The sequence below is a fragment of the Eptatretus burgeri genome, chromosome 15 (assembly GCF_056783735.1).
Source record: "Eptatretus burgeri isolate ZD-2024b chromosome 15, Ebu_testis_v1, whole genome shotgun sequence".
Taxonomy (NCBI): Eukaryota; Metazoa; Chordata; class Myxini; order Myxiniformes; family Myxinidae; genus Eptatretus; species Eptatretus burgeri.
Genome location: NC_140975.1, coordinates 42,111,864 through 42,134,740, shown reverse-complemented (window position 1 = coordinate 42,134,740; position 22,877 = coordinate 42,111,864). Strand labels below are relative to the sequence as shown.

Genomic DNA, 22,877 nt, shown 5'->3' with positions numbered 1-22,877 from the left:
AGAAACTTACATGGCGCTCCCTGGGCCGGCGGCTACCACCGTCATGGAACAGGCAAGCCTCGTGAAGAAATGTCTGCAGCATGTTTGCACCCTCACGGACAACAATGCTGGTGGGTTTGAGGTTCTTCAGGTGCCAGTCAGATACATGGGTGATCAAAAGCTGTTATGAACCTGGTCTTTATGATCAGGCATGTTAGAAGAGTAACTGGTTTAAATCCAACATTTGAAATTAATCCTACAGAATAGCAAAGTTAAGGTGATATCGATATATATATATATATATATATATATATATATATATATATATATATATATATATATATATATATATATATATATATATATATATATATATATATATATATATATATATATATATATATATATATATATATATATATATATATATATATATATACATATATATACATATATATATATATACATATATATATATATATATATATATATATATATATATATATATATATATATATATATATATATATACATATATATATATATACATATATATATATATATATATATATATATATATATATATATATATATATATATATATATATATATATATATATATATATATATATATATATATATATATATATATATATATATATATATATATATATATATATATATATACATATATGTATATATATACATATATATATATATATATATATACATATATATATATATATATATATATATATATATATATATATATATATATATATATATATACATATATATACATATATATATATATATATATATATATATATATATATATATATATATACATATATATATATATATATATACATATATATATATATATATATATATATATATATATACATATATATATATATATATATATATATATATATAATCGAGATCAGGCCCCATCACTGTTGTGGGTACGAGGAAGCAAATGCTTGGTGTTGGCTTAACGGTTAAGGTGGCTGGTTTTGAGCCTCTGTTTTCCCTGTTGAAATAACACCAGGTGGGTTGACTCAGCCTGCCATCCTTCTGAGGTCAGCAAAATGAGTACCAGCTTACTGGTAACAGGGAGCACTGCATCAACGGCATAGCCACGCTTCCAGAAAATGAGGCAACCAGCAACTGCAGGCTGCCTACAAAACAACAACCAGGAAGCGAGTGCCACACCATTTATTTCTGCATGCATCCTGACCAACAAGAAATGCTTTCTACACATCAACCTGTCTCTAGTACACAAGACAGTTCTGGGGGTTGGCAGGTCAATTTAAATTTTAAAAAGCTCTTCTGGCTAAACAGTTACATAGGTTCTGATTGATAATTACTAGGCATTCACTTGCCATGGCTGCAAGGTAATGATGATGAGCAGAGCTCCAGCCCCCTACACCTCTTTAGAATTGTACTCACTCTAGGGAGGAGCTTCTGCTTCACACTGACTGGGCCAACAAGCCCAAAACTTGTGTACATGACTGTTCCTTCTCCGGGGTGGACTGGTCTATGAAATTGAGAATTAAATTATCTTCCTGGTTTTGGGTGCAGTACAATCCTACGGAGATTTAGGGGGCTGTAGCTCCTTTAGGGGGCTGTAGCTCCGCTGAGCTCATGCCCAATAGGCAGAGCCGATGCATCTGGTTTGCCAGAAGAGCCTTAAAAATGAAACAAAAAAGTATATATGTATGGAATTTCAACAAAGCACTCGAACGTTAAACTTGCACAAGACAAAAAGAGAAAGGAGAGCAATTTTTTACACCTTAGCTTTATTTTAAATAGAGTTGCCAAGTCTTGTGGGCATGGGGTTTCTCAGCAGAACGAAGGGAGATGATGAGGGGAAGAAAGAAAATGGTTCAGTATCGGTTTCACAATAGTAATACGAGTTTTCTTTCAAGGAACTTCAACCCAGGAAGAGGCCATTTGGTCTATCAAAGCCTATGCTAGTGTTGCCAACATATGGTTGTTTGTCCATTCTCTATCCTTTTTAAATGCTGAGCGCAAGCAAGGAAGCAGCACATACCATTTTCCAAATCTTAGGTATGACTCTGTCGTGGTTCAAACCACCACCTTCCCAGGCTCAGAGTGAATGCTTTAACCATTACATCACCACCAATTATGGCCAACAGTACTAACTGGGGCAGAAGCAACATCTTGGTCTTCAGACAAAATCTCATGAAGCTGACAATCGACTCTCTCAGATTGAGCATACAGGCTAGCTGCCCACTCGCATTTTACAAGTCCCGAGAATCCCAAGAGCCAGGAAATGCCCTCTGATCCTCAAACCTCACTTCCTGGTACTCGGTCCACCTCAAGTTCATCACCAGTGTTCCCTACTGTCACGCACTTTGAATTCTTCAACTTTTTCCACCAATCTTGACTTGCACTCTAAGCCTTTGCTTCCTTTAATCATGGATTTGATCGCTCCACTGCATCATCCACACTTGGTGCTTCCTGCATGGGTGGAATCTTCTTCATGCAAAGCCTTGTCGTTTTGATTAAAATCTAGTTCGCACTCTTCCACCCATACTGTTCTGGTTCAGGCCTATCATGCATCCCCTGCCTACGCAGTTCGGAATTCGTGTGTGTGTGTGTGTGTGTGTGTGTGTGTGTGTGTGTGTGTGTGTGTGTGTGTGTGTGTGTGTGTGTGTGTGTGTGTGTGTGTGTGTGTGTGTGTGAGAGATAGAGATAGAGATCTAAACAGCTCACACTATAAAGAAACAAAAAATACCTTAAAACGAATAAATGATCCTGTGTTCTACATTTCCAGATAATACAGCATATTCCCCATTATTCTATGGCACCCCCAGAGCTCATAACATGTGACAGGCAGGTCTCATTGATGAACTTCTAACATCAAAAATATGAAGTTTCAAAGTACAGAATTTTTACTGAAAATAAATAAATGCATTACCGAGAAAGATATGCAAAGCACAATGCATGTGAAATCCATAAAATAAATTTGACCTTTAAAAATAATTGGAAGAATTAAATGATCAAATATGCAAATCCTCTTCACATTTGAAGTGAATCGGAAGAAAATTGTCAACTTTAGAAATCTGGCCTGTCGACCTTTGTTGACTTTTTGGCTGATGTTGACCTCAAAAATTCTTGTTCGTTGAATTCAGTGACCTGATATGCAAATCCTCTTCAAATTTCAAGGCAATGGGATGAAAATTTTATTTTGAAATTCACTGAAGTTGACCTTTTGACCTCAAACAATAGGCTTCTTTCTTCTGACAAACTCTACCTGGAGGTGAAGTTTCGTGAAGATCAGTTTAAAATTGTGACCTGAAGACGAATGACACACAAGCAAACAATAACGCACAAGACCAACCAATATACTTGAAAAATCTTCGATTTTCGTAAATAATATATGCAAAGCTGTGGAAAAAATTTAATAATATTATGAGTTGTAAAAGGTGTCAGGATGACTGTCGAATTCACAGATTAAGTAACAGCACACAACAATGCATTTAATGTTATGAAGTGCAGAAGAGTTTGCAACTGTAGGATGTGAGACATGGGCTCAGTTACATTGATGAATTATATGTAAAATGAGAATTCCAGTTGAACGGATCCAATCATCAATTATAATCACAATTTATCCCAGTTATGCAAGTTTCTATAAAATAGCCTGGTGTTGGCGTAGTGGTTAAGGTAGCGGCTTGGGATCCAAGAGGTCCTGAGTTAAAGCCCCGTTGGCCACTTGAATTAATACACTCCAGGAGGTTGACTCAGCCTGTAATCCTTCCGAGGTGGGCGAAGTGAGTACCAGTGTACTGGGCCCGGTGCATGCCCCGGTTAGAATAGGTGTACCATATCCTTGTGTCGTAAGAGGCGACCAGGGTTGTGTCAGGAAGGGCATCCGGCGTAAAACCTATGCCAAATCATTATGCGGATCATAACGGATGATCCGCTGTGGCGACCCCTAACGGGAGCAGCCGAAAGAAGAAGAAGAAGAAGATACAATTTGCTATAATGAGAAAGCTTGGAGAGGGTGGATCCAGGAGGTGCAGTCCAGGGGTCGTACAGGTTTCCTCCAATGTAAACTTGAAGTCTCGCAAGTTGTTGAAAGGACGATAAACAACGAGATTTTAATTGTCGGTCTTGCATGTAGGGATCACAGTGGACTGACAGGGATGAATAGTTGTTACGAATATCAGTCTTGACTATAAACTGTTGGACTAGTGGTGCACAGGAAGGGTGTGACATGAAAAAGTGTTCCGCTGTCCACGCGTGGCATGCACCACCACTGTTATGGGATATATGTTCCTTGTTAAATATATGTCTAACCGTGGGGAGGGGGAGGCACATGCCCCTTTACCGCCCCCCCACCCCTCCATGCTTATCTTCCACTCATGGATCCGCCACTGCTGCACAGCAAATTGAGAATTGAACAGAATTCCAGAAATAAGAGAGAGAGAAAATCAAACATTCAAAAAATGCTAAAGTTCCTTGAATCCTTCTCAGTTATCAAGTTTAGAATGAAAAAACAAAATTTATTTTAATATGAGAGTTCCCTTATTTAAGGAACACTAATTGTGCATGAAGCTGCATAGTTATCAGATGTACCTATTGCGAGAGACTTAGGTTATGATCAATAAATGTTTCTTAAAGAGTACAAAAGTTAAAATATATGCTAGAGGCCTAACGAACCATCACATAATGTGTTTTCCCTTGAAGCATCACCAAGATGTTTGTAACTTAAGCCATACATTTGAAACCGATTTTAGAAAAAAAACCCAAAAACATTTCACACCTAACTGGTCACAATGGTGGCAGTTTAAAATCGCCAGAGAATACGAAGAGGTTGTCTGGGTGAGAGGTTAACAGCTTTGCAGATCAACAGTGTGTCATGTACAGAATTGCAAAAACATTTCACCCTGTGGTTCTCTCTGGCTAGTGATGTGTTTTTTTTTTTTAACTTGTGACTGCAATGTTGCTTTAAAAATAAAAAGATTATTTTGACGATATGTTTTCTAATTCTTCGTTTTCACGTAAGGAGCTTGTGTAGAACACTTGCAACAAGGAGAGTAGGAGGCATGTGCATTGTAATGTGAATTTCACGGGCATTAGCACACACTGGATAAAATCAACAGTCCTTTGGATTTGAACCGGCTGAAGTGCTCACATGGTAACGGGGGCGTTTAAAATATATGAACCAATAAATAGCATTGTGTTTTTCTTGACCTTTTGTTTGTTGCAAATTACATTGTACTCCAAGTTATGACAACTGAACTGTTCTGTTAAATACTACTACTGTCATGTCATTGGTGTATTTTCAATACTCTGCCTTGTTCACATTGCTCTATCACAGCTGATGAGACAAAGCTGAAGGCGATGCAAGAATTGAGTGAGAACTTTGAAGTAAGAACAATTGCTAATCTGACAATCGTGGCTGACTTGGTCACTTTTGATAAATGCCCTCGAATAATTATCCTTCAAAAAGGCTGTTCTTTCAAGATCACGATAAGCAGTTTGGGTTTGGGACGTTTTCTATTTTGTGTTGATATTGTTAACTTCTTTCCATGCAAACATTGCTCCTGTATTGTACCTCCATCATAATTGAATGAGTGTTTTACTTTGTTTTGGGTTTTTTTTGTTGTTGCTGATTTCCAATAGAACTGACAGGATGGCCGAGACATACACATACTGGCCTCTAAGCTACCTCTCCTGGGTTTGAATCTCGGCCCAGCTATAAACTTCCATCTCGGTGTTTCATATTTAGGGTGGTTCATCAAGGTGTGTGCCGTCCCTCGGATGGAAGTTAAACTAGACATCCCGTGTGCCGGCATTAGTTGGTGGATGTTAAATATCCCACGGTGTCTTTTACGAAGAGTTGGCGAGCTATCGCCGGCACCCTGAACAAATTCCAAATTCCTGCACTGACTTCCTGGGCCGGAGTGGTGACCTGACCAGGATTGTAGCCTAGTAACTGCTCGGGCAACACCAACGCTCTGCATCGGGCATGGTACATGATGATGATGATGATGATTCCCAATAAAATTTGAAAGTCTTAAGAGTATGCAAACATGTGTGCTTTCCTCCTTCCACTGGATTATGCATTCATCTTGGAGTGAATACCATCAATTATCCATTGTTTTCTAAATTTTGACTTCACCCCTTCTTGTACACTTCCTTTTGCAGAATGTGACATCATCACAGCAGTACCCTATTTTTCTAGAGCATGCCGTTCCTCGCTTCCTCACATTCCTGCAGGATGGGGAGGTTCAACACCTCCAGGAGAGACCTCAACAGGTATGCACTTATGAAGTTATTCCAGCACCACCTGAAAATTTGTTTTTTAACATTCTTGCCTCATGTGCTTCAATGGAATAATCTGTTCTGTCTACCATGTTTCACACCTTCGCTTGTAGCGCAAACTATTGCAATGGGTTCACGATGCGTTTGGTATGTGTGTGTACAGCAATTACGCAAGTTGGTCTTGGAAATAATCCACCGAATCCCAACAAACGAGCATTTACGTTCTCAAAGCAAGAACATCCTCTCATTGCTGTTCAGGTTTCTTGAGGTGAGTGTGCTGGGCTCATCATCAAAGCACTAAAATGTCTCGAGTGAATCTCAGCATTGTGCTCGATCAACACAAGCTTAACATTGAGAGGTGGGTTGATAATGTTGGTGAAAATATTCTGAAACAAACTACTGTACATCGAAGTATCTTTGAGGCAACATGTATAGTATATTACTGTTATCTTTTTAAAATTTTTTTGCTGTCATTAGTTATTATAGCAGTGTGATGTGTCATTCAGTTCATCACATGTCTGACGTGTTCACGCCCAACAGATGGAGAACGAGGAGAATGTACTCATCTGTCTGCGTATCATCATTGAACTGCACAAGCAGTTTCGTCCACAGATCACTCAGGAGGTCAGCCAGTCTTCTGTGCTCTTTCACCTTTGACTTATTCTTTGCACTCTTCCTGTATATTTGTGCTAATCTGAGTGCTTTGCATGCTTTCATCAGCGACAACTTTTTCAATTTTTTTTTTAAGTTGTACAGCCATTAAAGAACTGCAAGAATCCATTACTTATCCTTGTCTATGTGACTTGATGGACATAGTCCTCAAAATGTACTCATTTCTCCTTTTAAAAACAAAATTGCAATTCTTAATCAAAGCGATGTTCAAACAAGAAATAATAGCACTCTGGTCGATCGGTGGGGAGAGGAGCAGAGCTTGGCTTGCGGGTCGGTACATTCACGTCACGTTCGAAGGCACATTCTTTGTCGGGAATCAGACTAACTGCATTTAATTATTTACATTCTGGATGCAGAATGTAAATTAATATGCAAAGTTTCCACAGGACTACACTGAGTGTTAGTCATCGCACGATCATTTATGACCTCAAGCAAGGATTTGGCCCATCATTGCTGTGTTGTACTTACGGGTTATTTTTTTGATATAGCTCTAAACATCAATCTTCTTGATGTTTTGTTAAAGTTTATATAATCCGATCTTTATCGGGTGTCCCAACTTGTCCAATATAAGTATTAGTACCTTAAATATCCTCAATTATACAGAAAATTTGTTTGATCCACTGTAAAGTTATATATTGCCACTGCACTACCTCTGCCCTCACCCTCCCTCTCCCCCAGAGTAAACATGAGGCTGTGGGATGTTTAGCATCCACATTGTTGCATAAGAGCCAGGTGAAGTCTCTCTGCAAAAGAAAAGCGAAACTATTTAAACACTAGAGAGTTCAGAGAACACCTTACCCCACGCAGTCTTGAGTAAAAGGCTATGGGAAGGATCTTTTCAACTCTTTCTTTGCATTTCCGAGCACAATTTATATTTCCTATGAGCCGCAATTTTGTCTGAATCTCGATATTCCTGAGAACATGATCCCACCACCTGAGATGGTGGGTAAACTAACCTCACTGTGACAAATTTGATTGGCTGAGATTATGTAAAATGGCATAATATTTTGTCCAAGTACTGCTAAACTGGAGGTTTTTTGCAAGTGTCAACAATGCGATTTGTGTTCCACAGTGTTCAAATATATAATTAAATTGAAATAAAATAAAGATTTCAAAGGTTTAAGGAAAAAAACCACCAAAAAACCTTTTTTCGGAAGTTTCTTGCCATGAATGGACCGTCTTTTAAACCACCTGATTTAACATGTTGGATTAGTTATTCATGGCTGTTGTCTGTGTCCTTTATGACATCCCAAAACAGTACATTTCCTGTTTGGAATGATTTTCAATTTTGTTTGACTGCCAGACAGGCAAAAAAAAAACCTATTCCTCTGTGCGCATGTGTGATCAGAGCAAGATTCTATACAATTTGCCAAATTCAGAGCCACGCAACTGATAAACTGCATGCTCGTGTTCTGATTCATGTTTCGATTTGTGTTCTAGTGTTCAAAAATACATAATTCAATTGAAATCAAGTAGTTCCTCAAGCATAGATTGTTATCTGGAGACAGACAGACAGACAGACAGACAGACAGAGTGAACCAATTGCTTAACCCTTCTTTGCGCTTTGTGCAATAACTTCTGACACAACACCACAATGACAGTTTGACATCCAGATTTATCTCTGATAATAGATACCTGTTGTGATGCATATTTAACACCATTACATGAGCCTTATAAGATGTCTTTCTCACTTTGATCTTGTTAACAGATTCACCATTTCCTGGACTTTGTGAAGCAGATTTACAAGGATCTAGCAAAAGTAGTGGTGAGTTTTGATGGTTTGTGGTTGGCTTGAATCCTCAATCTCAACCAAGCTGTTCTCCTGGGATACAACTGGTTTATATTATTATTGATAGAGAGCGATGGGTTGAGGGGAGTGGGTGATTATCGGCATATACAAATACCAGCCGACTTGCTTTTTGTTAATGTTTAATGCAGGCATGGATTTGGGTCATTTGGAGCTATTATGGGAAACACACGATCATTTTTAATGCCATTTTTCCCTGCTAGAGCTGGGGTTAGCCTTGCGGGCCCCATGACAATCATGGTTCCCTCTTTTTTTTTTTTTTTTGAGGCAATGTTGTTCTGGCCAGATGCCCTTCCTGACGCCAACCCTCTAGTTGCCTTTTACGACACGCAGGGATACAGTGTACCTATTCAAACCGGGGCACACACCCGGACCAGTACAATGATACTCATTTCACCGACTTCGGAAGGATGACAGGCCGAGTCGACCCCGCCTGGTGTTGATTCAGCAGCCAGTGGAGCTCAAACTCAGGACCCTAGAATCCCAAGCCAGCCACCTGAACCACGACGTCAACACCAGGCTTTGGAGCTGCAATGGGAAAACCCCGTCAAAATGACGGGTGCAGAAAACTCAACACAACAAAGATGATTACAATACACACAAAGTTATGGATTATGTCCAATTAATTATTTGCAATTAGGGAATGGGAAACGGGAACGGGTAGAAATGTCATACTCAACATAAACGTGTCAAAACGTTCGGTGAGATTTCTTTGATGTGCTTCAGGCGTTAATGCGAAGTACACAAACATATATGGTATATAAGCACAGCCTTAATTGCTCCCGAAAATTTTTTTTAAACTCGGGCAATGTATAAGCACAGCCTCATTCACTTCGAGAATAAAAAAAAGGATAACGTGGGCGGTGTATAGGCACATAACACTGGCTTGATTGCTTGATGCCTCAAAAACAAAACAAAACTCGGGTTATGTCATGAAGCCAAAATATGGCTTTTGCTTCTGTGCATATATAACACATCATGTTTATATAGCTTGGATAGATACGGAAGTATACTATAGGCCAGAAAGCTTTAAACCTGGGGCCTACACAAGCTGTGTGCCTTCTACGTCTGACTCTGATGGGCTGCAACCTTTGACATTTGATGATGCTTTTAAGTCACTTTTGGTCTTTTTCACACCAAAGAAAAAAGTTAGAGGGAAGTCATGGTGATTGTGAATAAAACACTTCTGTTTAGAGCCATTTTACCTCATGTGCTGCTGAGCCTATTATTTAATTACATCCGGTTAGAAAAAAAAATCGCTTTTTCCAAAAAGAAATCTGATTTCACTCTTTCGGCAAAATTATTTCGGCCTTGAGTTTCAATGGTCAAATATGGAATCGGATTTTGAATTACAGCTTTTAATCAGCTTACACCACACATCATTCAATCTTTCCAGGAGCCAATCACATTACACAGCCTCACACAGCCAATCAGCGTAAAGTGCAAACAGATGAACGGACAGCCATTTCTGTCTTGTATATGTATGTATGTATGTATGTTTGTATGTATGTATGTATGTATGTATGTTTGTATGTATGTATGTATATATTGACCCCGGTCAACTGTAAGTGCTGTTATTGTGAAGTGGAAACGTCTCGGAGCAACAACAGCTCAGCGGCGAAATGGTAGGCCACACAAACTCACAGAACGGGACCGCCAACTGCTGAAGCGCATAGCACGGAACCATCGTCTGTCGGTTGAAACACTCACTACCAAGTTCCAAACTGACTGGAAGCAACCAACGTCAGCACAAGCACTGTTCGTCGAGAGCTTCATGAAAAGGGTTTCCATGACCAAGCAGCCGCACACAAGCCTAAGATCACCATGTGCAATGCCAAGCGTTGGCTGGAGTGATGTAAAGCTCACTGCCATTGGACTGTAGAGCAGTGGAAACGTGTTCTCTGGAGTGATGAATCATGCTTCACCATCTGGCAGTCTGACAGACGAATCTGGGTTTGGTGGATGCCAGGAGAACACTACCTGCCCGAATGCCTAGTGCCATCTGCAAAGTTTGGTTGAAGAGGAATAATGGTCTGGGGCTGTTTTTCATAGTTCGGGCTCGGCACCTTAGTTCCATTGAAGGGAAATCATAACACTACAGCATACAATCACATTCTAGACGATTCTGTGCTTCCAACTTTATGGCTACAGTTTGGGGAAGGCCCTTTCCTGCTTCATCATGACAATGCCCCCATGCACAAAGTGAGGACCATACAAAAATGGTTTGGTGAGATCAGTGTAGAAGAACTTGACTGGCCTGCACAGAGCCCTGACCTCAACCCCATTGAACACCTTAAGGATGATTTGGAATGCCGACTGCGAGCCAGACCAAATCGCCCAACATCATTGCCCGACCTCACGAATGCTCTTGCGGCTGAATGTAAGCAAATCCCCACAACAATGTTCCAACATCTAGTGGAAAGCCTTCCCAGAGGAGTGGAGGCTGTTTTAGCAGCAAGGGGGGGGGGGCAACTCCATAGTATTGTCCATGATTTTGAAATGAGATGTTGGACGAGCAGGTGTCCACATACTTTTGGCCATGTTGTGTATATATTGCTCTTTGGGGATGTGGAGGTTCATGTATTTTATTATTACATCTGCCACTCAAGGTGGATGGAGATTTTGTTTTCACCCCTGTCTGTTTGTTTGTGAACAAAATATCTCATAAATTTTTGGATGGATTCAAATAAAATTTGGTCGAGAGGTTGGGTATGTGACACTGACGAAATGATTAGATTTTGGTGAAGATCCGGGTCTAGATCTGACCATTTTTAAAGTGATTTTTCACCATTGAGAGATGGGGCCAAAAACGACAATATAGCAGGATATCTCAAAATTTGTGGACAGATTTGAACGAAACTTGGTGGATGAGTTGGTTAGGTGACAAGAACAAGCTGATTAAATTTTATTTCAGGTCCGAATCCAGATCCGGTCTATCAGTGGGATACAAAACTTAAACTAATCAGCCTGGTGGAAGTATGCGCTCCACCAAGTGCCCTTCTGGTATACAATTGTGATATGGGGATATTCAAGAACATTTGGTGTGATTTTTGTTAAAATTGGTGATGAGCATGGTAATGTATTTATCCCTCCCTCCCACCCTCTCCCATAATTTCATGAGCCCCCCCTCTACTGTTTTTTTTTCAGCCCCCCCCCTCCCACTTTTCATTTTCTGCATCCATGCCTGCCTGTGAGGATGATTTCCTTACCTTTAATTGTTTGTGCATTAATATGAAAAAAGCTCCCTCCTGGTATTCATTGCTCAAATATTTCTTCTCAACTCAGACGCGGTATTTCGAGAGTCCACAACCCATTCCTGAGAACATGATCCCACCACCTGAGATGGTGGGTATGATCACCTCACTGCAAGTCAAAATGAACCCTGAGCGGGAAGACAGTGAAACTCGCACGGTGAGAGTTTATGGTTGAGGGAAAAGTGAAGAGGGGATGGGGTTTATGATGACCGGTCACCGAGAAATGACGGATTGCCAATAGCTGCATTCCCAGAATGGTTATTCTTATTGACTTTGACGAAATATTTTCTCATCCTCAGCATACAATAATTCCCAAGGGAACGCTGTCCCTCAAGGTGCTGGCTGAGCTGCCCATCATCGTTGTACTCATGTACCAGGTGTGTGGTGCATGCTTAGTCCTTGGAATGCTCCTACTCTCACTCTGTGTCTCTGTCTCTCTCTAAAAACACACACACACCCTTCTCACCAACACCTTGTTCCCATGTCCCGTAGCTGTACAAGCAGAGCATCCACACCGTGGTGGCCGATTTCATTCCTCTCATCATGAACACAGTCACGCTGCAAGTCTCCTTACAGGCCAAGTGAGGATTCCAATTGGGAAACTTTCATCGTTTTTGCCTTGAATGCTTTTGTATCTATACACTATACAGTATATATATAAAAGCGAAATGTTTGTTTGTTTGTTTGTTTGTTTGTGACCTTACTCCTCTGAGCTCTCAAGGCTAATCATCACAAAACTTCATAGAATCGCATTGCTTACTACGATGCACCTAAATAGGTATTTTAAAACAGCCCTAAAACAGCAATGCAAAACATAAACACACAAGCTGCCACCTGTCACCATCTCCCCGGGGGGGGGGGGGGGGAGATCCATACATACAACGCTTCATAAAAAGCCTATTTTCTTTCAGATTTCAACCCGGATACTTGTATAATTGGTGAGGTGGTGACGTCCAATCGTCAAATATGGCATCAAATGTGAAAAATAACTTAATCAAGACGTTACCATGATCGGTAAGATCGGTGATGGAGTCATTCAAACCCGAAAATAGTACAAAGACAACCTATACATCGATTTAAAGGTAATTTTACTGCTCATCTAATGACATAATTCTCAAGGGTGAAAGAAGAGTATGTAGCAAAAGGTTACCACCTTGGCTAACTTCACCAAATATACACCTCCAAATATACAGCACATAGTTTAAAAGAACTGAGTAACATCTTGATTTGATTTTTTGATTGTAAATGTTTGATTAATTTAATCATAGATGTCTCACCTCAAATGAGCAATTGTTGGATTGTGTATTATTGGTAGAAACAGGAATCAGTGTGAAAATTCAGTGAGGAGATATTATAGTTGGAGCCGGAAACCTTGGCAACAATGAAATTTTTCGATTTTCAAATGGTTTCTGGTCACTCTCACAGAAATATTCAATCACAGGTAAGATTTTTTTTCATTTCCTGCAATATTATCGACATCGCCAACCTCTTAACAATATCTTATCAAAGGGGGCTATTCAAAAATGACGTACCTAACGTGTGGGGGTTGTGGTTTGGTGTGGGGGGTGGGGTGGGTGTATCCAAATATGGAGTTTACAGGGGGTTGGAAGGTGTTTCTAGAGCCATTATGTAACGACTTTTTTTAGTTACATATTAAAACGAGCTATTAAAGGACATTTTGGACGTTTCTGGATGAGCTTTCCTTTAACCTTGATTGAAGTTCTAATGGAGCATTTCTCTATTAGCCATGGCTTTGCCGAGAGATCTCGTAAGCTGGTCGATGGAAGAAAAAAGTGACACCACCTCCCTGTAAAGAGAAAGAAGAGGGAGGGAAAAGAGGCTGCAGTAGGAAAATTGGTTGCCCATCTCCATATATAAAAGCGAAATGTTTGTTTGTTTGTGACCTTACTGCTTTGAGCTCCCATAGGTTAATCATGACAAAACTTTCTACGATCAGATTTTTAACCATAATGCACCTAAATAGGCGTTTTAAACAGTTACAAGGAGAGCATTTTGTCCATTATTGCCGGGTTGCACTTCAGAGTTTCGATACGGTCTGGGGCCCTGCTCACCAAACTCTCTTCCTCTGGTATCTAAGGCCATCTCCACTCATGGCTCGCAAATTTCTTCTCATGTCACAGCCAACATGTGGCCCTTCATGGAGTTTTCTCATCCCCTCTTCCTGTCCAGGCTGGAGTTCCTCAAGGCAGTTTTGGGCCCTGTTCTTTTTCAAGTTTTCATCAGTGAGCTCTCTGACTCTCTGGAAAATCCTCTTTATGTCTTTGCTGATGACTCCACCCTCTGTCGTACCATGTCATCCCTCAGATCGGCAAGTTGCAGCTTCTTCGCTCTCTGCAGATCTGGATAAAATCACAAACTGGTCCAACACGTGGAATATGTCTTTCAATCCTGACAAATCTTACACTCTCACTATGTCTTTCTGAAAGGACCATCTGGAACCCCCCAGCCGCCCCCCATGCCCCTCCGCCCCCATATACTTTCTCAACAATCCTCTTGAAGAAGTCCTTTCATTCAAGCTTCTGGGTCTTGCTAGCTGCCATGATCTTTCCTGGGAAAGACACATTTCCATGTTGGCCTCCAAAGCCAGTCACCGACTGGGCATCTTACGTCGTGCAAAGTCCTTCCTTGTAACACCTGAGCTCCTGACCACATACAAAGCTTTTGTCCGCAGCCTGATGGAGTACTGCTCTCCCCTCTGGGCTGATGCTCCCACCTATCGCCTTTCTCGGCTTCACGCTGTGGAAACCAAGGCATTTAGGATCATTGGTATCTCCCGCAATGAGGCTGAGCTTTTGGGTCTCTCACTCCCACCACAGGCAGGTCGGTGGTCTTTCTGTCTTCTACCGGCTCCTCTCTGGTCTCACCCCCCACCCCTTACTCTGTCTGCAATATGTACCCCCCATACTTCCACAGGATTCTCACGTTCCGCCAGCAACCCCCTTCTGGTAAAACTACCAAAATCAAGAATCGCTGCTCACCTTCACTCTTTCATTCGTCTTTTTGGAACAAACCCCCACGCTCTCTTCAATCCCATTCTTCCCTCCAGATCTTCAAAACAGCTGTTCACCACCATCGCTTGTCTTCCCCCATCCAAAATCACGATCTTTTCTACCCCCGTTAATCCATCCCAAACCCACCTCCTTCAAATTCCCTGCTTTCCTCCCTGAAAGTCCCTGTGGTGTCTATCTTGTTTACCCTGTGTACCCCACCCCATCCCTTGACATCTCCATTCCCCACTGTTTTGTCCTTCTCTCTCCCACTCCTCTTATATCCTGCTTCCCTTGTATGTTCTGTGTGTTTACTCTCCTACGAGCGTTGACATTGTATAAAAAAATAGAAAAAAATAGTTAATTTATTCACTCAGGTGATGTAATTTCTTTACTCCAGCTTTACTCCTTTACACCCTGTATGGCCTGGAGACCCCTTTTGACCCTTTGCACCCCTTTTGACCCTTTACACTCCTTAGACCCTTTCACACCCATTTAGACCCTTTTGAGACGTATCGACCTTGTTCAACCCTTTCGACACTTTTCAGAACTATGGTCCTTTTTAGACCATTTGCATACTTCAGACCCCTTTTGCTCTTCCGTGCTTGGATCCCTTCGGACATTTAGACCAATTTAAGACCCTTAGATTCCTTAGACCCGTTAAACACTTTAGACTCCTTTGACCCTTGAGACACTCGATACCCCTTAGATCCTGTCAGACCTTTAAACCCTTTTTGACCCTTTAAGACCCAAAGCCACTTTAGCCCCCTCTGCACCCCTTAAAAAGTTGAAAATATTCTCTCGAAGATCGTTTTTGATGACTTTTTTTGTGCACCATTTGCGTTGCATCGCAAGTTGCAATGACGAATCAAAACTGATCTCCCAAAGTGAAACTGATGTTGAAAAGTGAAACTGGAACTACTGATCTTTGCATCATCGGATGGGAAACCAGAATGAAATGCTGTGAGAAATAGCAAATAGAAATTGCCGAAAGCAAAGCTATGGGGAGTGCACCGAGTGGATATGGGCTGGGGGTGACGAAGCAATGTGGAGATGGATAGTTGCTTGTACATGGTCAGTTCGCATGGAAAGAACTTCGGTGATCTTCCATCATGTTGTAGGCCCAAAACGTGCCTAAATCCGTTTCCCAGCTGAGCTTTCGTCATATAATCCTCACTCCCAAACAGTTTTTCTGAGGTACGACAAGTATGGATTGGAAATCTTCGCTGGTAGAAAGAAACGAGGTTGGCGAGGTTACCAGCTTCACCCAATGTAATATCTGCACACTGAATATTTACACTGAATTCTTGTTTTCACCGATACACACTCAATTGAGGTGAAACATTGCTCATTTGAGGTGAGACGTCGACGAACCCATCAGTTATGGGTACCCTGCTAGTTTTATCTTATAGCTACTTCAGAACTTTTATGTACATTTTTTATGATTCTGCCATCTCCAAAGGATTTACGTTGGTAGTATGGTATGTGCAAATAATTGTTTCCTGGAGGTTTAAATAAATGTCTTTAAAAAGAGACAATCATATTTTTTTCAAATTTGAGAATAAATTTACAGTGAGAAAGGAGCAAAGGATTGTAAGAGAAGGCAAATTGAGAGGAAGGGGAAGGCAGAGAGAGGGAGGAAGGTGGATGATTGGGGGAAGAGAGGTAGAGGGTGGGGAGGAGGAGGTGGGGTGAAGTGATTATCACAATTTAATATGACCTTCAATTGTATATTCTGTGTAATATGAGTTGCTTGATATAATTTGTGATTGTCACCATTTTTTTTGACATTCTGTCTTTCAGGCAACAAAAGCTATTCAACAAGGAGCTGTATGCTGATTTCATCGCTGCACAGATTAAAACGCTCTCCTTCCTTGCTTACATCATTCGGATTTATCAGGTACATTGCCTATTCAAAATGGATCATTTACACTTATTGAGCTTCTCCAGTTTGTTGGATCATTTGGTTTGAGCACCACTTGATTTCTGAAATTTGGTCTTACCCCAGGACTTGGTAAGCAAGTATTCTCAGCAGATGGTCAAAGGAGTCCTACAGCTGCTAGCAGCTTGTCCTCCTGAAACAGCTCACCTCCGGAAAGAATTGCTGATTGCTGCCAAGCACATCCTGACAACAGAGCTGCGAAACCGTGAGTCTCTTTTCCATATTGCTTTCTTGTACAAAGACCCTTCTCTGACTGTTTATTTCTTTGCAGTCTGTCTTCCTTGACCCTCATTTTATATTTATTTCTGGCTCGTTGGCTTTACTTATTCTACTTTTCTTATTGTGTCTCTTTATTTTGCCTCTTTTTTTTTAATTTGGCTGCTCTTTTTCAACTTGGCCCCGCCTCACTAACTTGGCCCCTCCTCACTAACTTGGCCCCTCCTCACTAACTTGGCCCCTCCTCACTAACTTTTCCCCACCTAACTAAGTTGGTCCCTCCTCTCTTAAGTTGTACACCTCTTCTCTTAAGTTGGCACCTCCTCACAAGATTGTTCCCTCTTCTCCAAGTGTTCCCTGCCTCCCTAAGTTGGCCATACCTCTCCATTTGGCTCTTCCATATATTTCAGCAATACTCACTTTTGAAATTACATAATCCTCCTCAGAATGCTTAGTGCACATGCGCAGAAACCCTTAGAAACGGTGGTGTTGGGGCACTATAAAGTATTGTTACAAATTCTGGCCCGCCTGGGGTTTAACCTCACCACAACCCAGTCCGCATTCTACCCGCGCGGAATAGGGTGAATCGCCGAATGTCGATATACCTGAATACCCGTGCGGGTAACCTACCGAGGGGTTGCACCACGCCGCAGGTTGGCTTAGGACACGAACCGCTTAAGCGGTTCGTTCCGTGCTACAGGGATAACTGAGCGGTGTTATCGCCGACCTCAACGGTTCAGTGATTCTTCTTTACTCGGGTGTTCAAAACCCACTACTCATTCCACGATGCAAGATAGCACTTTCAAAGGGGAAATAGGACACGACGAACGGGATACATTCAAACAAAGCACATTTATTTATACAGCACGTATGTACAGCCAAGGCAGTCATGCAATATACAGAAAAAGCATGAAAACAAAAGCAATACCACCGAATATGCTTATAGTGTACAGTCACTTAAACAGGTTCTACTTACGGACACGGCGCCACATCATTCACACAGAACAAAAGAAATGACCCCCTCGTAGGCAAGGGGCTAGACGGGGTTCGTAAACCTTTATGGCCGTGGGCCGTGGATGACCGAATGGGCCCACGAGACCGACGCTGGTTACCTGCACCCTTGTGGTGCGACGGTCGGCGAGCTCTCTCCGGCACTCTCCTCTCGTGTGCGCAGGCTTGCGCGCCCGAGCTGGCAAAGCGGCGCCTCCGGTCCATGTCCCAAGAAACGAAGAAGCCCGAGCTCACGAACTAGTTGCTCGAAGGAGAAGAACCACCACGAACTGAACTGAACACGAGCTGCCCGAACCGCCAAGAGAGAAGAACTCGACCCCAACCACCAAGAGAGGAGCGAACTCGACCTCGACCACCAAGAGAGAAGCGAACTCGACCTCGACCACCAAGAGAAGAGCGAACTCGACCTCGACCACCAAGAGAAGAGGGAGAGCCCGCATGCGGTCTGCCTTATATAGCGCGGGGCTCCACCCTTCGCTTCTCCCCGTTTTCGGCTCCGCCTCCCTTCGAGAAGCTTCTCGAAAAGGGGCCTGCCCTCACTCCGACCGCCTCGCCCCGTGTCCACCAATCGCGAGCGAGCTCCTCGCCGCTTCTCGTTCCAGCCTTGGCGGCGCAAAAACGACGGGAAAACTCGCGCGTCATCCCAGTTCGTTTCACTGGGCCTTCGCTCGACTTTTTCGGACGGTTTTTGCGGTGGAAAGGGTCGTAGCGTGCTCTGTCGGGCCAAAATCACGATAGTGAAAGAAAAACGGCTATCTCAAAGGGTCGCAGCCCGGTGAATACGAAGAAAACCCTTTAAACAACGGTGGGGACCTATCTGCACATAAACTTAGCGTCATAACTGAGCTGGGGACCTTTATGGTGTATTGCGAATTTCCACAGCCGTAACAGTATGTTGTGTGTGCAATATAAGGATTGTTTCCTAAAATAGCTCAAAGCTTCTAAAAGAAGCTGGATTAGTCAAGTTTTCTGAATATAACCCTGAGGCATTTTTGAGGAAAAGCTGGCAGACACTTTACCTAATTTTGGTATGCTGATTTCAATTTCGCTGTCTGCCAAGCTGTCTCTTGACCCTCAAAATGACGTAATAAGCCACGCCCCTTTTTTGCATATTCCGCAATACGGTTTACTGTAAAAGTTAATGTAAATATATCATGTATGGTATCATATGAAAGGTAATGACATGAACATTGCAAAAACATGATCAATAAATAAATATTACATCATGTGGGGTCATTTAGAGGTCATTTTGGGTCAAATGAGGTCATAATATCATATTACGTAATTTTACATAGCTCTATAAAGAAAATTCAGGACTAAATTCATATCGTTCTTTTTCATTCTAAGTAATCATTATTCAGTATAAACCATCAGGGGTGGGAGCGATGGGGGTGATCTAACAAGTGTTTGGACTAGGAGCAAATCGATTTTAATGTAAATCAAGATTAAAATCGAGAATCTTCTCGTCAAAATACTAGTCAGAACGCCCCTACTGCTCCGGCCTTGCCGGCTTATCCTGAAGCATAATTTGTTAGTATGAAAAAAAAATCTGACAAAAAAAAATTGGTGTACATGGTAGATACATTACATTACCCTATATGCTGAATTTTTTTTAAAATGCTGTCAAGCTGTATCCTGACCTGATGACCCCTGATATCACATTATAAGCCACACCCATTTCCATAGGTTACCTTCTTAGTGATGATAAACATAATAATCATGTTTTGTATCATACAAAAGTGCAATATTTCAACATTGCCAACTCATTGAAAGAAGTATGTATTGCATTATCTGGGATAATTTTGGTGGGGAACAAATCAAAAGATTTATTAAGTCCTTTAAATGTAACTAGTTTTGTTAGAGTGTTGTTCCCTCCATCACTCTTCCAGTATTAAAATCGGAAGTGGGGCAAAACAACTTTGATGGTCTTAAAAATATGACTAATCATTAATTTTGATGACGTGGAACCAGTTAGATTTATAGAATCTCTTCGATTTGTTAATTTGTTCCGATAAGGTTACAAAACGATATTATTCAGGGCTCTTTGTAACAGTAGAAGTTCCAAAGGCTACACAAGATTGATACAATACGAAAACAACATGAATTACAAATTGACTGAAGTAAAGCGATATTGTTTAGGAAAGTCAAATTAAAGGGAATCAACATAATTAATTTGACCAAAAAATAACATGTATCTTATTCTTTAGTCATTTTAATAATCATTACCGGAATTAAAAAAAAACAACAACAATCTTGCTGAAGTTTGTCTCTTCTACGTCACAAACTTGCCATGTTTTCTAGCTTCATCAAAAAGGTTATGCCTTTGAATACATCTCGAAGTAATCCTCGAACATGTGTATCATACCTTGATAAAACCAAATGTCATTTTGTGTTACTTCAGTCTCATGTTGTCTTTTGCTCTTGATAACCCTGAAAATGTAATAATTGAACATGTTTGAGAATGTTTCTAATATTTGTTATTTATAATGTGAGAATTGTTTTATAAGGCCTTCTTCTATACATTTGTAAGTTGACATAACCATTACGACCGGTATTTAAACTATCGTGAGATTTGTCTCTTAAGGCCTTCCGTACTTTTTTAATTTGACGTAACCATTACAACTGGTATTAAAAATGTCATCACATTTGTTTTATAAGGCCTTCTGTACATTTAAAATTTGACATAACCAGTCTATCTTGTATCCTAGAGCTACTATTTTTTACATTATTATACACTCTGATATAATTATTTGGGTATTAGATTTTGTCGTTAATTATGAACACACCACAACAAATCTCAACTTAGTGTGGTGTTTGGTGCAACTGGTATTTTATTATGTGATCCAAGGGAAGGACTCAAATTCATGAAATATGTAAATAATTACATTCACAGATGCCTTGTTACATACAAAATATCACACTGGTCCTCAAAATATTAAAAACTTACCAGAATAGTGTATAATTGACAAGGTTGTTGACATAACAATGGAGTAACTTTTGTCCAATTACATGTGCTGATGTGTGCAGTAGAGACAGCCTGTAGCCACAATATGATGACTTAGCGCCCTCTTGAGAAGCTATATTTTTTTTCAGAGACCAAGATGGGTTACACTTACAAACAACATTAAATGCATATTAATCCTTTTTAAAATCAAAACCTGACCAACTTTTAATTAAAGTAGAAGTTGACTTTTCTCTCCTTTTCATTACAGGACCATAAATGTATATATAATTTTGATTGTATATAAATGATTGATAAATGTATATAAATCATGACCTTTTGACATTTCATTGACCAAAGATCATACAAAACCAATTCATTGACAGTATGAATGCAATGTACATGTCATTAACTTTAATTTGATACCATACATGATAGTTTTGATGCCATTTTTAAGGAGAATTATATTTCTCATTCGGAAAAAGGGGCGTGGCTTATTACGTCATTTTGAGGATCAAGTGGTCAAAGATACAGCTTGGCAGACAGCAAATTTGAATTCAGCACACCCAAATTAGGTAACATAAACTGGTTGCCAACTTTTCCTCAAAAATGCCTCTAGCATGTTATTTAGCTACATATCTCATTTTTTTGACTAGATGAAGCTGAAAATACTTGGAAAAGTACCTGAGAAAAGGGGTGTACTTCTGCACAATGAAAGACTTGGAGAACTTTCTCAGATTGCCGAAATGGGCAGCTGCTGATACTGAAAAACTCCTGACCATGTAGGCCAGTACAAGGCCTGAGTGGATGGGTGTGTGGTGCACAAACCTCCAATGGATCGCTACCAGTGAATGGACATTGAACTTTGTGGGAGTGCCTCTTTTGAACACGGCAGGCTTGGTGATTTATGAATGGGTGTCTGCAATTGAAAGTATTAGGCTCAGCATCATTGCGAAGTAACAGTAACCCACTCTTCGGCAAAGGACATCTTCGCGACGTGAAAATACATGAAGCTTGTGCCAGCTATATTTATATGTAAGCTGGATGTAGGCTTGAAGCATGGTATTGTGTACACTGTGGTCCTAAATGAGGAGAAAGCTTATAAATTGAACCCAGTTTTAATAAGATAAACAATCTTAATGTTATATAATGCCCAAGTGTCTGTGCTTTCAGAAAATGTATACTTTGCTATGGGTCCTATGGATATAGTTGCTTACAAAGCATGTTTTTTTATCCAAACACAGGCTATCAACTGCAGGGGGAGCAATCGGTAGAGTGCAAAACCTCCGCCGCCAATACTGCTGGGTCACTTAAGTGAACCCGATATCCTATTCATTGTAGGTCAAAACGGATCAGACTCTACTGAACCACGATTGAATAAACTAAACTAGATCGACGCGCATGTAGAAATGGCAAAAAAAAATCGACATTTTTTTGAAAAAAAGTTGCAAATTTTTTTTTTCTCTCACAAATTTATTTTTTATTTTTGGTTGGAAATCACTTAAAACATGTAGAAATGCAAAAACAAAAATTCGAATATTTTTTCAAAATGGCCACCATAGTGGCCATATTGGACTTTGGACCAAGTCCGAAATCGAATGGCATGATCCTTGGACCATACCTAATCCCCCCACCAAGTTTCGTCGAAATCCGTCCAGGAGTTTTTCCGTAATACTGTTCCCAAACAAACAAACAAACAAACAAGCAGACGGGTGAAAACAGTAACCTCCGTCCATCTTCGATG

General features: G+C 40.6%; 1 protein-coding gene across 10 annotated transcripts in view; it reads left to right on the top strand.

Annotated features, from left to right (window-relative positions):
• Positions 1-22,877, top strand: part of TRRAP (transformation/transcription domain associated protein) — a 242,696-nt gene that overhangs the window by 58,810 nt on the left and 161,009 nt on the right. For 9 of the 10 annotated variants that reach the window (XR_015051923.1, XM_085858090.1, XM_085858089.1 and 6 more), the window contains exons 2-12: positions 3-110; positions 5,336-5,385; positions 6,166-6,276; positions 6,446-6,550; positions 6,823-6,906; positions 8,663-8,719; positions 12,047-12,172; positions 12,315-12,392; positions 12,508-12,596; positions 16,827-16,923; positions 17,032-17,170. Coding sequence is in view for 9 of the 10 variants with exons in the window: in XM_085858090.1 (XP_085714216.1) it covers positions 11-110; positions 5,336-5,385; positions 6,166-6,276; positions 6,446-6,550; positions 6,823-6,906; positions 8,663-8,719; positions 12,047-12,172; positions 12,315-12,392; positions 12,508-12,596; positions 16,827-16,923; positions 17,032-17,170 (1,036 nt within the window). In the remaining variant the exon portion in view is untranslated. Of the gene's footprint in view, positions 1-2; positions 111-5,335; positions 5,386-6,165; positions 6,277-6,445; positions 6,551-6,822; positions 6,907-8,662; positions 8,720-12,046; positions 12,173-12,314; positions 12,393-12,507; positions 12,597-16,826; positions 16,924-17,031; positions 17,171-22,877 lie in introns of those variants that run through there. The other variant, XM_085858093.1, reaches the window with a different exon arrangement.